Genomic DNA, 17870 nt, shown 5'->3' with positions numbered 1-17870 from the left:
GGGTGGACAGGGAGAGCCTTTTTCCAAGTATGGGGACGGCAAACACGAGGGGACACAACTTTAAAGTGAGGGGAGATAGGTATAAGACAGATGTCAGAGGTAGTTTCTTTACTCAGAGTATGGAATGCTTTGCTTGCAACGGTAGTAGACTCGCCAAGTTTAAGTGCATTTAAGTCATCATTGGACAGGCAAATGAATGTACATGGAATAGTGTAGGTGGGATGGGCTTCAGATTAGTATGACAGGGCAGCGCAACATCGAGGGCCATAGGGCCCGTACTGCGCTGTAATGTTCTATGTTAAAGTGTTGGAGATGTAATTGCTATAGAGCCGACGGACGTTTTGAAAGTTTGCTCTTAGAAACAGTGTCCCCAATTTGTCAATTGCATTACAGCAAATTTGCATTGATGAAACCCGTGTTATAGCAAAACAACCTGTACGTGAGCAGAGACAGCTGTTATCATGGAAGTCGGGTTTGCCCCTCATGTCTTTTTTTAAATCTCTCTCCCCTCGTCTTAAAATGTGCCCCTTAAAAATTGCACAAAAAATAATGTTTGATTTAACACCACACAGTTATCAATATCAGGGATTTGTTCAGAATAATGTTTATGATAATAGTGAGAAATTTGAACACTCATTTACCAAATGGGGTTAGACTTTCTCTTTACCTTCCGTGTACATCAGGAATTGGGCACATCCACCATTATTTTCCAGTCAGTTATTTTCAGATTAAGATGCATCAACATTTTCAGAGTAGAAAAAATATACCATCTGGCACTACATGATGAAGACAAACCCAGGTTGGAAACGTCATAGTGTTTGTGTTTGTGGTTGCATTATATTTTATATTTTGTGGTAAAATACCTGTAACACTTTCACATGTTCACACCTTTTTTCCCTTATGAAACTCAGATTGTCAGATATTCTGCTTTTTTTGAAATGACCTACCTTCTATTAAAATACATACTGACTCATATTGAGTTTTGCTACAGCTGACATTGCAACAAATAATACATTTTCTAATATATTTTTCACAATTATCTACTATATCCAATAGACGTAATAACTGCTGGTTATATTCCTGTGTTAGCAAAATGTTCCAAACCACACATTTACAATAAATAATAATTCAGCCAGGGTAACAGGGTGTGTGTGGGTGTATTATGTAAGTGGGTCAGTTATACATGAGCAGTTGTAGGAAACAGGAAAAAGAAGAGGTAACATTAAGAGCACTTTAAATAGCAACGTTTGAAAATCACATTGGTTTTCTTAAAAATCTGATCACTTTGTTCTTTAATTTCCAATAATTAGATTTATTCTGGAATGATAGCTTTTGTTTTACAAATTTTTTGACAGAATGTCCCAATGGCATCAACTTCATCAACTGGATACACAGCTCCTGGAAAAAGTAGACCAGTTGTACGATGATACTTTTCCCATGGAGGTCCGTCAGTTCCTAGCACATTGGCTGGAGCACCAGGATTGGTGAGATCTTTGTTATATTCACCTGCCTTTGATATCAAAATTTATTTTGGAGTGTTGATATATAGATAAATTAGCTTTGTTTCTTATAACACACTTATTCATCCTCACCAAGTTTTCTTCTTTAAAGCAGGAATAAAGACAGAATCAGGGCATGTCATGATGTGTAAAAAGGGGTAACAAAAGTTCAAATGCTTTATTTTTTTAGAAACAAAAATCTTGCGCAGAAGATCAAATAATACCTGTGAAGAGAAGAGGCAGTTTGGGCAGGACCCGACTTAAGAAGTGAAAAATGCAAGTTGAACAAACACTTCAATAGAATAATTTTAAAATGTAGATGAAGGGGAAAGATAAAGTAGTTGTGCAATTACCAGTTACTTGCTCAAAAGAAAAACTCTTTAGTTCTGAGAAAGATTCTTTATCCAAAACATTTTGGATATATTTTATTGACCGGCAAACTGCAGATTTTAAATAGGTGTTACGCATCTACAGGAATGTCACACTGGCAGCAGTAGTTATCTTTTAAATGAACCTATATGCAGGGAAACATAGCAGCCAATTTGTGCACATTGAGGCTGGTGGTTGCAGGTGTAGGAACAACAACTGGGGACACAGTTCAGAAATAATTAATAATCAATTAGTAAATGATAGAGCAGGCTAGAGGGGCCAAATGGCCCACTGCTGCTCCAGATTTGCATGTTCATCCATAAAATGAAGGCCCTTCAATTGAATGGCTTGCTTGGCCTTTTCAGAGGGCAATTTTATTTCAAAAAAATCACCATATTCTTGTAGTTCTGGAGTCACCAGATATGTTGCATGAAAATAAACAGTGTTATGACTAATGTGGCACTGGAAAAGCACAGCAGGTCAGGCAGCATCTGAGGAGCAGGACAATCGATGTTTCAGGCTTATGCCTGAAACGTCAATTGTCCTGCTCCTTGGATCCTGCCTGACCTGCTGTGCTTTTCCAGCACCACACTTTTTGACTATGATCTCTGGCATCTGCAGTCCTCATTTTCTCCTAGTGTTATGACAAATTCCCGAAATTATTATGGTTTCTGGGTACCTACTCGGAATACTCCAAATTGTCAAGTACTGAGTGAGGAGGGCTGAACTGGTTCCCATTTATAATCTCCTGCCCCCTTAATTACCAACAAGGTTAATTTACAAGGGATCACTTTCCTTATGGATACCTTTTCCCAGGTCAAATTAATTTGTCTTTTGAAAAGAGCCAATTTAACATCTCTTGAGTTAACAAAGAGTAAGTTTCTTAGTTACTAAATGTGAGTAGATGTTATAAAATAATGCACATACACACAGATTAAAAATGACAAGTAATTCTGAAAATATTGTAAACGATATATGATTCAGTCTCCCAGTCATTCAAGAAAAGATGATAATGGAAAGTTGAGCAGTCAATATTGACATTTGATAAATTGCCAGGACCAATGAGCTTCATCCCAGTGTGTTAAAGGGAGGGGTGATAGAAACATTGGATGCATTAATGAATGTGTTTTCTAATTCTATTGATTCTGGAAAGGTTCTTGCTGACTGAAATGTGGCAATGTAACCCAGCTTTTTAAAAAGGGAGAACAGAGAAATATAGATATGTTCACTTAATACCACTAATAGGTGAAATGTTAAACTATTATAATGGATATGATAACTGCAAATTCAGAAAAGATGGCAAATTCGGACATAGTCAGCATGGATTAATGAAAGGGAAACAGTGTTTGACAAATCTGGTGGATTTTTGTAAGGCTGTAACTTGTATCATAGACAACGGAAAATCAGTGAATGTTGTGTATTTGGATTTTGATAAGGTCCCACAAAAGATTGTAATAGTAATAAAATTAGAACTTGTGGAATTTTGGGGAATATACTTTTATGGATTGAAATTTAGTTAATAGACAGAAAGCAAAGTCCGAACAAATGGAGTATTCTCGAGATCAAAAACAGAAAAATAGAAACTCAGCAGGTCTGGTAGCATTTGTAGGAAAAACACAGAGCTCTCCATCAGGATGGCTGCTGTTTGTGGGCAACCACAAGGATCAATGCTAGATCCACATCTATTCAATATCTATATTAAGCTAGAGAGGGTTCAGAAGGGATTTATCAGGATGTTGCAGGGTATGGGAGATTTGAGTTATAAAGAAAGGCTGGAACTTTTTTAACTGTAGCGTAGGAGGTTGAAATGTCAGTCATACAACATGGAAACAGACCCTGGAATAGGAAAGGTTTGGAGGGATATGGGCCAGCAACAGACAGATGAGACTAGTTTGGATTATGTTCGGCATGACTGGTTGGACCGAAGGGTCTGTTTCTGTGCCGTGTGACTCTATCTATCTAAATGATTTAGATTTGGAGACAGATTTTAATATTTCTAAGTTTGTTGATGACTTCAAGCTAGATGGAAACAAAAGTTGAGAAGGATGCAAGGAGGCTTCAAAACAATGTACAAAGGTGTTACATTACGTTTAAAATGACAAACAGATTCTAGAAGAACGGAAGCTTGCAATAGATTGTTGGTGACAATGGATTTGTGGAATAGAGACAAGTTTCCTTTCCAACTTACCATCCAATAACGGACTGAGAAACACTCGTCACAAACACCCTTTGCCTTGTCAAAAATCACAATTTGTAAAAGACAAAAATTTGTTGACATGCAAATGACGATCTAAGGAGAAAAAACATTTTAAAACTACAAAGTGAAATGTAGACCCACAGTACTTGCCTTTACTTTCTTATCTTTTCGTACATCCAGCAAAGGCTTATCTTCTGTTGGGTTATGTTTTCCTGGGAGCCAACAGCCATATAGAGCCTTACATAAGTGGCTACTTGTTGTACACGAGATATGACACTTTGTAGGGTATTAAAATGTGAGCAACAGTTTACCTGCTATAAACCTATTTTTTTTAAAAAAAGGGGGCAAGAAGACGACCCTCCAAACCTACTCTGCCACCATCCTTGCTGGGTCACCATATCCTGCTTTAATTATGCAGATCAGATCCCATGATGTTCTTGGGGCCAGTGTGAGAGCGGTTGTGGTTTATCCAACGGACCAACTTGCCTGATATTTTTGGCATCACCAAAGGTTGTACTGAGAGAGTCATAATGCCAAGTTTGTTCCTGTTTTCACACACTCACACTTTCCAGTATATTCAAAGAGAAAAATGTCTAAACTTTCCAGGTACCAGATTCTGGACATGAAATACACCTACAGAATTAGGTTTGTTCATTTCTTTGTGTTCTGAATCATCATGGATTTTCCATTGTGGAACAAAGTTTCATAATTTTTTTCATTAATGATGTATAACGTAACAATTTCAAAAACTGTTTTAGTGAAGGATGAGGTACTAAGCCTTCTATTTAATTGTTTGTCATTGTTTTCAACAGGGATCTTGCCTCGAATAATGATTCACTGGCCACTCTTCTGTTCCATAATTTATTAAAACAAATAGATGACCAGTACAGTCGTTTCTTCCTTGAAAAAAATTTTCTGCTTCAGCACAATCTTAAAAGAATTAAACAAAACCTTCAGGTATGATTTTAATAATGCTTCCAGACTGTCTTGACTAATCGAAATTCTTGCTTCCCTATTATGTGTCACAAGAAAGTAAGGAGGCATGGGATACAGGGAAATTTGGCTGTCTGGATACAGAATTGACCAGCTCATAGAAGACAGAGGGTGATAGTAGATGGAAAGTATTCAGTCCAGAGCTTGGTGACTAGTGGTGTTTTTCAGGGATCTGTTTTGGGACCTCTGCTCCTTGTGATTTTTATAAATGACTTGAATGAGGAAGTAGAAGGGTAGGTTAGTAAGTTTGCTGATGACACGAACATTGGTGGAGTAGTGGATAATGTGGACGGCTGTTATAGATTGCACCCGGACGTTGACAGGATGCAGAACTGGGCTGATAAGTGACAGATGGAGTTCAACCTGGAAAAGTGTGAAGTGACTCATTTTGGGAGGTTGAATTTGAATACAGAATACAGTGTTAAAGGCAGGATTTTTGGTAATGTGGAAGAACAGGGGGATCTTGGGGTCCATGTCCATAGATCCTTCAAAGTTGCCACCCAAGCTGATAGGGTTGTTAAGAAGGCATATGCTGTTCATTAGCAGGGGGATTGAGTTTAAGAGCCGGAAGGTTATGCTGCAGCTCTATAGAGCACTGGTTTGGCCACACTTGGAATATTGTTTTGTTCTAGTTGCCTCATTATAGGAAGAATGTGGAAGCTTTAGAGCTGCAGAGGACATTTACCAAGATACTGCCTGGACTGGAGGGCATGTCTTCTGAAGAAAGATTGAGGGAGCTAAGATTTTTCTCATTGGAAAGAAGGGTGAGACGAGAATGGATAGATGTGTACAAAATGATGAGAGGCATAGATAAAGTGAATAGTCAGAGACAGCTATCACAAGGGAACATAATTTTAAGGTGATTGGAGCAAGGTTTAGGGAAGATATCAGAGGTAGATTCTTTACACAGAGAGTGGTGGGTGTATGGAATGCACTGCCAGAGGTGGTAGTAGAGTCAGATACATTAGGGACATTTAAGGAACTCTTGGATAGGCACATGGATGATAGTAAAATGAAGGATATGTAGGTTAGTTTGATTTTGAGTAAGGTTGGCACAACATCGAGGGCTGAAGGTCCTGTACTGTGCTTTGTTCTGTGAGAGTAATTTGGACTAATGATTCATCCAGAGTTTGAAATTGATATGTTTTTCACTTTAACATTGATAGTCTACATAATCTGGTATATATTAATATTGAAAAGGCAGGAAATACATTTGCATTGTTCATCTAAAGGTTCTGTCTTGGCCAATTTCATTTTGGAAACATGTGAGAACTTGAGGTATTAAAGAAGTTATGAATTGACTTTCACAGATCTATGGACAGTTTATAAAAAATGAATGAAGAGGTTGTGGATCAGTGATTTTACTATATAAATTATTCATGTAGAATAGAAAAGCTTTCTTATGCTGTTGACTTTTTCCATATCATCATTGGAGTAAGTTCACTGTTACATACAAAATAATAAACTGGCATCTTTATGCATGTGCCTAAGACTATTTAATCATTAAATGTAACCTACTGTTGATAAAATTTTGTTTGCTAGTCCATCAAAACAACATTGAAGACAATAATTGGTGAGTGGATCCAACCAGTTGGCACACTGATTTATAAGTAGGTTTGTTTTTGGACACAAGATTAGTAGGGTAAAACCAAATCTATAGATTAGGAGAAGTACACAGTGGCCTAAACAAAGTTAACAGGGAAGTAATGTCTAAGGAGTTGAAGCGCTCAAGGGAGATGGTGTTAAGAGGGAATATCTTCAGTTAGGTACCATGGCAATAGGAGCCAGTAGCAGTTCTTAAGTCACAATACCAATGTTTATTCTCAGCCACAAGAGTCAAACCTACATATTTCCCCATACCTTAACAACTTAACCATCTTAGCAAGGAACAGTAGCTAGGAAGCTATGAATACTATGCATGGCATGACAGAGCTCGATAGTAAATTCACAATGGATAGGCTTAACAATACTGTTGACTCATTTGCCATGGGCAAAAATCCAGATGCTGATTCTATACCATTAAGCCAGGTATCTTGCTGGATCTGCATGAATCTCTCCGCCCCTGCTGGAGTGAGGGAACAGTGCCCGGGAATATGCATTGATTAAATATTGAGGACCACCATTGTGAACATCAATGGAAAAGTATTTGTCTGTGTTGCCCTTGTCAGATTTCAAATCCCAACTGATCCAACTCAGTTGACCTGATCATTTCTGTTTGGCAGCTATAAGGGAAATGTAAAAATGATAGATCACTATATATTGCCTGAATCAACCTCATCAAGGCATCAGAGTATGTACATAATTACACTGTATTGAAATTCCTGGACAACTTTTGTTGCCTACTGTGGCTGCTCAATATGATCTGCTGTTTCCATGAAAACATGAGAGCTATAATGTAACGTTAAGTCTGATGGAGCAACACTGAAACTGGTTATGATCTGCAGTGGGGTTTGGCAAAATTATACAACAGCACTGACACTCAGCATTTTTTTCTCTCTGCTCCTATTGTATGCCATTAGTGTTTGGAAGACTAATGTCATGGTGAAGGTTGAGGACATAAAATCACCATGGACAATGTAACCCTGGATGTTGTTCACTAGTTTACACATATTGGCTTCACAATCACCGAAAATCAATCGCTTCATGATGAAATCACATATGCTTCACAAAAGGTGCAGCTGTCATGTTGCGTCCAAGCTGAATAAGAATCTGCAATGACAACCTGACTTGAGAACGCCAAACTGTGATTCTTCTCAACTAATGTCATCCTCTATTTTTTAATTCACCAGTCGGACACGGTTGGCAATTGCTGCCTGTCTCTATCAAACTTAATTAATTTATTAAGTACTTAAGTAAATGATACATGCCTTAACTACTAAAGATATTTCAACCACAATCGTTTACTACCCTAGGTTCTGCAACTAACCTCAAATATTATTACCCAGGACAGTTGGCAGCTGGCTAGACTGGAACTCTCCTCGATGTCTTCACAACTTCTCCTGCCATATTGTACCTCTTGCAGTGTTATTAGAGTCAGAGATGTACAGCACGCAAACAGACCCTTCAGTCCAATTCATCCAAGTCGACCAAATATCAGAAATTAATCTAGTCCCATTTGCCAGCACTTATCCCATATTCCTGTAAACCCTTCCTATTCATTTACCCATCCAGGTGCCTTTTAAATGTTGTAATTTTCCCAGCCTCCTCCACTTCCTCAGGCAGCTCATTCCTAACATGCACCACCCTCTGCATGGAAACGTTGCCGCTTAGGTCCCTTTAAATCTTTCCCCTCTCACCCTAAACCTATGCCCTCTACTTGTCTATTTACCCTATCTGTGCACCTAAGGATTTTATAAACTTTTATAAGGTCACCCCTCAGCCTCCAACACTGCAGGGAAAACATTCCCAGTCTAGTCAGCCTCTGCCTACAGCTCAAACCCTCCAACCCCGTCAACATCCTTGTAAATCTTTTCTGTACCCTTTCAAGTTCTACAACATCCTTCCTATAGGAGGGAGACCAAATTGCACACAATATTCCAAAAGTGGCTTAACCAATGTCCTGTACAGCTGCAACATGACCTCCCAACCCCTATACTCAATGCTCTGACCAATACAGGAAAGCATACCAAACGCCGCCTTCACAATTCTATCCAACTGCAATTCTACTTTCAATGAACTTTGAACCTGCACTCCAAGGTCTCTTTGTTCAGCCACTCCCCCCAAGACCTTATAATTATGTGTAAAAATCCTGTTCTGATTTCTTTCCAAAGTACAGCACTTTACATTTACCTAAATTAAACTCCATCTGCCACTCCTCTGCCCATTGGCCCATTTGATCAAGATCCCATTGTACTCTGAGGTCACCATCTTAACTGTCTGCTACACCTCCAATTTTGCTGTCACCTGCAAACTTACTAACTATACCTCCTACGTTCACATCAAAATCATTTGCATAAATGTCAAAAAGCAGTGGACCCAGTACCAATCCTTGTGGCACACCACTGGTCACAGGCCTCAAGTCTAAAAAACAATCCTTGACTGCCGCCACCCTCATTCTTCTGCCTTCAAGCCAATTCTGTATCCATTTGGCTAGTTCTCCCTGTATTCCGTGGTGATCTAACTTTGCTAACCAATCTACCATGAGGAACTTTGTCAAAATGCCTTACTGAAGTCCATATAAATCACTCTGCCATCATCAATCCTCCTTGTTATTTTTTCAAAAAACTCAGTCAAGTTAGTGAGACATGATTTCCCATGCACACAGCTAAGTTGACTATCCTTAATCAGTCCTTGCCTTTCCAAATACATGTGACTCCTGTCCCTCCGGATTCCTTCCAACAACTTGCCCAAGGTTGAAGTCAGGCTCACAGGTCTACAGTTCCCTGGCTTTATCTTACCACCCTTTTTAAGTAGTGGCATCACATTATCCAACCTCTGGTCTTCGAGCACCTGTGACTATTGATGATACAAATATCTCAGCAAGGGGGCCAGCAATCATTTCCCTAGCTTCCCAGAGTTCTAGGTTACACCTGATTAGTTCCTGGGGATTTATCCACCTTTATGCATTTTAAGACATCCAGCACCATCTCCTCTGTAACATGGACATTTTTCAAGATGTCACTATTTATTTCCCCACCTTTTCTATCTTCCATGTCCTTCTCCACAGTAAACACTGATGCAAAATACTTGTTTAGAATCTCCCCGATCTCCTGCAGTTCCACACATCAGCAGCCTTGCTGATCTTTAAGGGGGCCCTATTCTCTCCCAAGTTACCATTTTGTCCTTAATGCATTTGGATTCTCCTTAACCCTATTTACCAAAGCTATTTCATGTCGCCTTTTTGCCCTCCTGATTTCCCTCTTAAGTAAACTCTTCCTGCATTTATACTCTTCTAGGAATTCACTCAACCTCTGCTGTCTATACCTGACATATGTTCCTCCTTTTTCTTAACCAAAACCTCTATCTCTTCAGTCACCCAACATTCCCTAAACCTACCAGACTTGCCCTTCACCTTAACGGGAACATAATGTCTCTGGAATCTCGTTATCTCATATTTGAAGGTTTTCTATTTTCCAGCCATCTCTTTACCTGCAAACATCCACCCCCCAGTCAACTTTTGAAAATTTTTGCATAGTACCATCAAATCGGCCTTCCTCCAATTTAGAACTAAAACTTCTAGATCTTGCCAATCCTTTCCTTATTATTTAAAAACTAATAGAATTATGAATGCCTTGGAGCTGAGATGACTAACCTCCAATAACCACAACCACCTTCTTGTGTGCCAGGTTTGACTCCAACCAGCAAACAGCTTACCCCGATGCCCATTTATTGCAGTTTTGCTATGGCTTCTTGATGCCACACCTGATGTCAAAGGCTGTCACTCTTACCTCACATGAGATGTGAATAACATATACTAGGCAGGAGTAAAAGCAGAGCAGTTTCCACCTTGCTGTTTCAGACATGTTCTTAGCAGGAAAAGAATTTGAACTCCGAGGCCCTGGAGCAGATAATTCCATCAGCGTATGGTCATTGCTAAACAAGTGATGTTTCCACTGCCTTGGCCATTCTGGTTGGATGAGGGCCAATTACTCAAATACCTTCTGTACACTGGATTGGCAACAGAAGCACAAACTCTTGGACATCAAAACCTTCGCTACCACATCTGCAAATAAGATATGAAGATGGTGGATATTGACACTGGCAGCTGGGAGGTGGTCACTGATGGTTACGGCTTCTAGGTGCTAACCTTTTTAGAACAGGTGGAAACAGGTCCTTTGCCCAACAAGTCCACGCCGACCCTCCGAAGAGCAACTCACCCAGACCCATTTACCTACTCTATTATCCTCTATTCACCCCTGACTAATGCACCTAACCTACACATTCCTGAACACTATGGATAGTTTAGCTTGGCCAATTCACCTAACCTGCACGTCGTTGGACTGTGGGAGGAAACTGGAGCACCCGGAAGAAACCCACGCAGACATGGGGAGAATGTGCAAACTCCACACAGACAGTCGCCCAAGTTTGGAATTGAACCCGGGTTCCCGGTGCTGTGAGGCAGCAGTGCCAGCCATTGCACTACCGTGCTGCCCAGTGGACTGTGAAAGAACTATGGAAGAAGTAAGCAGAAATTAAAATCACACCAGCTGAGAAGATCCAGCGACAAGAGAAACCTGCACCATTTTAATCCACTGTCCTCATTTGCAGTAAATGTGAGATGAGGTGGATTTATTTAGCCAGAGGGTGGTTAATCTGTGGAATTTATTGTTGCTGAGGGCTGTGGAGGTCAAGTCATTGAGTGTATTCAAGGCAGAGATCAATAGGTTCTTGATTAGTAAGGGAATCAAGGGTTATCGGGAGAAAGCAGGAAAACCAAAGAACATAAAAAATTTACAGCCCAAGAACAGGCCCTTCAGCCCTCCAAGCCTGAGCCGATCCAAATTCACTGTCTAAACCTATCGCCCAATTCCTAAGAATCTGTTTCCCTCTGCTCCCCACCTACTCATGCATCTGTCCAGACGCACCTTAAATGAATCTACCATGCCTGCCTCTGCTACCTCTGCTGGCAACGCTTTCCAGGCACCGACCACCCTCTATGTAAAGTACTTTCCGAGTGTATCCCCCTTAAACTTTTCACCCCTCACCTTGAATGCGTGACCTCTCATTATTGAATCCCTCACCCTGGGAAAAAGCTTATCTCTATTCACCCTGTCTATACTCTTTGCAGATCTCAATCAGGTCCCCCCTCAATCTCCTTTTTTCCAATGAAAACAATCCTAACTTGCTCAACCTCTCTTCATAGCTAGCACCTTCCATACCAGGCAACATCTTCATAAACCTTCTCTGCACCCTCTCCAAAGTGTCCACATCCTTTGGGTAATGTGGCGACCAGAACTGTACACAGTATTCTGAGTGCGGCCGAACCAAAGTCTTGTACAATTTTAACATGACCTGCCAATTCTTATACTCAATACCCCATCTGATGAAGGCAAGCATACCGTATGTCGTCTTGACCTCTCTATCTACCTGTTCAGCCACCTTCAGGGTACAACGGATCTGAACTCCCAGATCTCTCTGCTCATAAACTTTTCCCAAGGCTCTACCTTTTACTGTATAGTTCGTTTTAGAATTAGGCTTCCCAAAATGCATCACCTCACATTTGCCTGGATTGAACTCCATCTGCCTCTTCTCGGCCCAATCTCCAGTCTATCTATAGTCTCCTGTATTCTTTGACAGTCCTCTATGCCTTCTGCTATTCCACCAATCTTTGTATCATCTGCAAACTTGCTGATCATACCAACGGTGCCCTCTTCCAGATCATTTATGTACATCACAAACAACAGTGGCCCTAGCACTGATCCCTGTGGAACACCACTGGTCACCTGTCTCCATTTTGAGAAACTCCCTTCAATTACTACCCTCTGTTTCCTGTTGCTCAATCAGTTCTTTATCCACCTCGCTAGAACACCCTGCACACCATGTGACTTCACTTCCTCCATTAATTTGCCATCAAATGCCTTACTAAAGTCCATGCATATGACATCTACAGCCCTTCTTTCATTGATCAACTTAGTCACTTCCTCAAAGAACTCTATCAAGTTGGTAAGGCATGATCTTCCCTACACAAAACCATGTTGCCAATCACTGATAAGCCCATTCTTTTCCAAATATAAATAGATTTTATCCCTCCGTACCTTTTCTAGCAACTTTCCCACCACCTACGTAAGGCTCACTGGTCTGTAGTTACCTCAAATATCCCTACTACCCTTCTTGTACAGAGGGAAAACATTAGGAACCCTCCAGTCCTCCGGCACCTCACCTGTGTTTAAGGATGCTACAGAGATGTCTGTCAGGGCCCCAGCTATTTCCTCTCTTGCCTCCCTCAGCACATCAAATCCGGTCCTGGGGATTTGTCCACCTTAATATCCTTTAGCCTACCCAACACATCTTCCCTCCTTCTGTCAACGTGATCGAGTAAACAAACTTCTGTCTCTAATCTCAACATTCATCATGTCCATCTCCTCAGATGGACCCCTGATGCAAAGTAATCATTGAGAATCTCACCCATTTTCTCAGGTTCGACACACCGCCTTCCTTCCTTATCCTTTAGTGGTTGAGAAACCATAACAGCCATTATTGAATGGTAGAGAAACCTTGATGGGCCGAATGGTTCAATTCTGTACCTGTATCTTATGGTCTTATGGTAGAGACTGATTTAGCAGAGTGGGGCTCCTGAGCAATATCACTTAACACAGAATTGACCACCATCTTATAAGACAGAAGGTTGCTACTGACATTTGTTACTTAATCTGATGCCCTTTATGGTGCATTTTCATTCAACCTCTTCTCCAGGTAAACATTTGGAGAGTCAGACCATTGACAATATATTCAGTGCAGTGGAGGTAGTATTCCTTTAGTTGCTTTGCTAATAAGATCGTAAATGCATTTGTAAAACTTTCTTTCTCAATATTGTTATGATTCACTGGGGTAAGTATTTTGGAAATCAAGCCCTGCTATTCCTGGAGTTTTTACATAAATCTTAAGATTTAAAAAGTACTTGAAGTTCCCCAGGTTACCAGATTTTTAGACCCGGACTGATAGAAAGCACAGATCAGATTTCTACTGTGGAAGAATTACTATTTATTACAAGTAAATAGATTCTAATTACAGGTAAACAGTTATAAACTGTTGGCATATAATATTGATAATTACAACTCTAGTAACTTTATAGACTCCCCTTACACATTTTACCCTGTCACAACTAAGTTATGGACAGAGGGGAAAAACTGGAAAGATAATTTAGTCGTCTGCTTCCACTGATTGGTAAGAGGCAGAAGGTGGCTGCTTCCCTTATAAAAGGTCTCCTGACTTATCAGTTAAAAGTCATAGCGTACAAGAATATTGCAGGAAATATAAACTGGTTTACTTCAGATTTAAAGTTAGCTTTGACTGCAGAGAACAGTGAAACAGCTCCCTCGCTGGGAAGAACAGAACACTTCTCCCCCTCTAACTTGTTACCAGCTTCAAGCTGTTCATTCACCTGAGAACCAATGACAGAGTTATTGGCAGGCACTGTGGTCTCTTCATTAGTAATTGGTCACTATTCTACAGGCCAATCCAACAGCTTGATGCCTGCTAAAGCCGCAAATGTAACCTCCTCAGTTCCAAAATATCTGCTATTCAATTGCTGCATGGTCAAACAGCTATTTACAATGCTTACCATGAGTATTAAGTTATTTGCTTTCAAAACTGCAGCCATTCTTTCCAAACAGTTCTTTCTCATTTCAGTCCACAGCTTTTAAGAACACAAAAGTATTTTGAGAAATATCTGCTAAAATATCATGCTTGTAATTGCATTAGAAATATTGAACAGAAAGAATATTTAACAGACATGTTTAGTAATGTTGCTACTGACTAGAGAAATGTTTATCCAGTGTTGTTCAACTGACTAGAGAAATGTTTATCCAGTGTTGTTCAATGGTTAGGTATACCACAACAGTTTAAAACCACATGACTGGCATAACAGCTTTTCACTTTAAAACCATACTAGCTCTGGCACAGATCCAAAAGTAGCATTGCCTGTTTGTAAATGTTTCAGTTGCATAAGCATGCACTATAGATGGCCAGTAACCCCTCTGAACTAATTGAATTTGTCATTGTATCATGATGTTTAATTTGTAGTTTATTGTAACATTGCCAGATGAATGTTGGGCAAGTACCTTAGTTATTCATATCTTCGTGTGTGAATATTCTGCACCAGAGAGTTGCAGGACCCCAGTTCTTGTTCCATAAACTTCAATGTGGCTTAGTTTTCCATCAAAGTCATCATCGAAAGATGCTGAACTACTAGGAGGCACTTTGCTGTGATAGAAGGGGAGAAATTAGAGGGGCAGCAAACCACAATGGCTGTCACATTCTTCTACATGCCTTATCAGAGTAGCTTTGATTAAAAGCTTGCAGACCTATTATCTGATCGTTTCTAAACCTGCAGAGAAAAATGATTACATATGAAAGAAGAGTTTTTGTTAGAAGATTGTTAGAATTTCCTCCAAACTGATTTCACCTTTAGATTATCTGCATAGAGTCAGAGTTTTTACAATGTAGAAGGAGACCCTTTGATCCAAAATTGTCAGATTGGACATTTTGGAGCTGAGGAGGTTGTCTGTGCCATTCTTCAAATATCCATCTTTGAATCCTATTTTCCAACACTTAAGCCCATAGCCTTGTCTGCAATGGCATTTCAAATGTTCACCTAAATCTTTCTTCAATATCTTGAGGGTTCCCATCTCTACCACTCTCTTAAGAAGTGAGTTCCAGATACCTACAACACTGGATAAAAAAGCTTTTATTAAATCTGCTCTAAATCTCCTCCTTCCCTTAAAATAAGAATCCCCTGGTATTGACCCCTCTACTATGGAGAATTATTCCTCCCTGTCTACGCCCCTCAGGAATTTCGTACACCTCCAATCAGATATCACATCTCCCAAACTCCTCAACCTTCCCTGCTCAAGAAAAACAGCCCCAGTGTATCTAGTCTCTCCTCACAGCTGGATAGCTCCAGCCCAGGCACCATCCTGGGGAATCTTCTCAGCACTCTCGAGTGCAATCCTTTCTCTGATGCGAATGACCAACACTCCATCTTTTAATTTACTTTGTAAAACATATGTTGAATTCTTTATTAATGTCTCAACAAGTTTGCACCATTGTGTAGTTGAGCCAGAAACTAAACAACAATTTACAGTTAGTAAAATACTAACACAGATGCTTCTCAGGAGTATAATCAGAAATCAGTGGTGATATGGTCGCAATCTCACTGGATTAATAATTCAGAAGCTCAAATTAATGTTCGAGGGGTAGGGATTCCTGTTCCGCCTTGGAAGATAGTGAAGCATAAACTCAATAAAAATTTGGAATAAAAACCTAGCTTAATGGCAACCACTGTTAATTGTTGTTAGAAATGTGTCTGCTTCACTCACTCCTATAGAGTAAATTTCTGCTATCCTTACCTGGCCTGGCCTACATGTGACAGCAGACTAACTGCAACGTGGTAGATTTTCTGTTAACTGCCCACCATCTGGTTTAGCCTATGACACCCACATCCCATGAATGAATGAAAGAGACATGCCTTATTCTTGATTCCTGGTTGTTAGCTCATCTCAGCTGGTTGGGAGGCTGCTTCACCTTAGCACCCCAAAGTTGGAGAATGATTGCCAGACTCCCCTCTCCTGATTCACCAGCATACAACCAGGATCAAATTAGTTTGTGAGGTTCAAGCTCAGCAGACCGTCAGATGAGCCACAGTGAGCATGTGGAGAACAACTGTTTCTGTGAAAGAAATCACGAACAAGGAGTTGGCATTTCCTGCAAGGAAAGAGGAAGGGAAAAGTTCTGCAAACTTTTTTAATTCATTCACTGGATGAGGGTGTCACTGGCTAGGTTAGCATTCTTGCCCATCCCTAATTACCCAATTAAGAGGGCAGTTAAGAGTCAGACACATTGCTGTGGATCTGGAGTCACACATAGGCCAGGCCAGCTAGGCAAGGATGGCAGTTTCTTTCCCGAAAGGACATTAGTGAACCAGATGAGTTTTTCTGAAAATTGCCAATGGTAATCGTTAGACTGTTAATTCCAGATTTTCTGTTCAGTGAATTCAAAGTCTACCGCCTGCTGTGGCAGGATTAAAACCCAGATACCCATTACAAAGGTATCTAGATTAACAATCCAATGATAATACAACTAGGCCATCACTTCCCTATCAAGAAAAATAAGTATAATAAAGTAAATAGTATGAAAACAGGATGAAGAAAGTTACCATTTAGTGTTCCATGTCTCTGTCATTGTTAATGGTTACATCCATGGTGAATAAATCTGATGGCACATGATAATGAGCACAACATGGTCAGCAATCTGAACTCATTTGCTAAACTCAGGAGGTATGGGGACCAGTATTAGGTCATCCTCAGGCTTTTTTGGAATAAACAATGCAAAGTACTGCGAATGCTGGAGATTTGAAATAAAAACACAAAGAAACTCCGGTTTAGAAGCATATGAAGACGGAGAAATAGGATGAATATTTTGAGTATAGTGTTACATTTTGGAAGAAGAGTTACATCAAAGTTAACATTAGCTCTCTGTTTCTCTGGACCCAGATGCTGCCAAACTTTCCAAGTTTCTTTGTCGCTTTGGAATACATTTAATGAGCTTCAGATGCTCTACTGTAGTGCAACTATTGAGCCCTTCAAATTTGGCTAGTAGTTAACTCTGGGGAGAAGAGACAAACATAAGTCTAATCAGGGCTGATCCAAGAATAGTGGTAGTCCGAAGTGAACTTTCAACCCTGCATCAATTCCTAAAAGAAGATTCAGCCTTGGAAAGAGTCTCATAGACAAACCAGAATTTTCAATTAAGTAAAGAAACACTGTTATCCTCAAAGGTGTTGGCACTCTATGATCCCAAGCGAGATCTGGTATTGGCATTAGCTCATAGGTGGCAAAATGGACAGAAATGCTGAATGGCTTATGCATCCAGGGCTTGGCTAATGCAGAGCATAAATCTGCCCAGATTGGAAAAAGTAAGTTTGGCTGTCATATTTGGATTCTGGATTAGTGGTGCTGGAAGAGCACAGCAATTCAGGCAGCATCCAAGGAGCAGCGAAATCGACGTTTCGGGCAAAAGCACTTCATCAGGAATAAAGGCAGAGAGCCTGAAGCGTGGAGAGATAAGCTAGAGGAGGGTGGGGTTGGGGAGAAAGTAGCATAGAGTACAATGGGTGAGTGGGGGAGGGGATGAAGGTGATAGGTCAGGGAGGAGAG

The 17870-nt window shown here is 40.2% G+C and overlaps 1 protein-coding gene across 2 annotated transcripts in view; it reads left to right on the top strand.

Annotated features, from left to right (window-relative positions):
* LOC122551256 (signal transducer and activator of transcription 4-like) overlaps positions 1–17870 on the top strand; it is a 143341-nt gene that overhangs the window by 47528 nt on the left and 77943 nt on the right. For both annotated transcript variants that reach the window (XM_043692874.1, XM_043692873.1), the window contains 2 exons: positions 1356–1484; positions 4878–5022. In XM_043692874.1, the coding sequence (XP_043548809.1) occupies positions 1357–1484; positions 4878–5022 (273 nt within the window). In that variant the 5' untranslated portion in view covers position 1356. The remainder of the gene's footprint in view (positions 1–1355; positions 1485–4877; positions 5023–17870) is intronic.

This window comes from Chiloscyllium plagiosum, chromosome 7 (genome assembly GCF_004010195.1).
Source record: "Chiloscyllium plagiosum isolate BGI_BamShark_2017 chromosome 7, ASM401019v2, whole genome shotgun sequence".
NCBI classification, from domain to species: domain Eukaryota; kingdom Metazoa; phylum Chordata; class Chondrichthyes; order Orectolobiformes; family Hemiscylliidae; genus Chiloscyllium; species Chiloscyllium plagiosum.
Note: the sequence above shows the minus strand (reverse complement) of the source record. Positions and strands in the feature narration are given on the sequence as shown.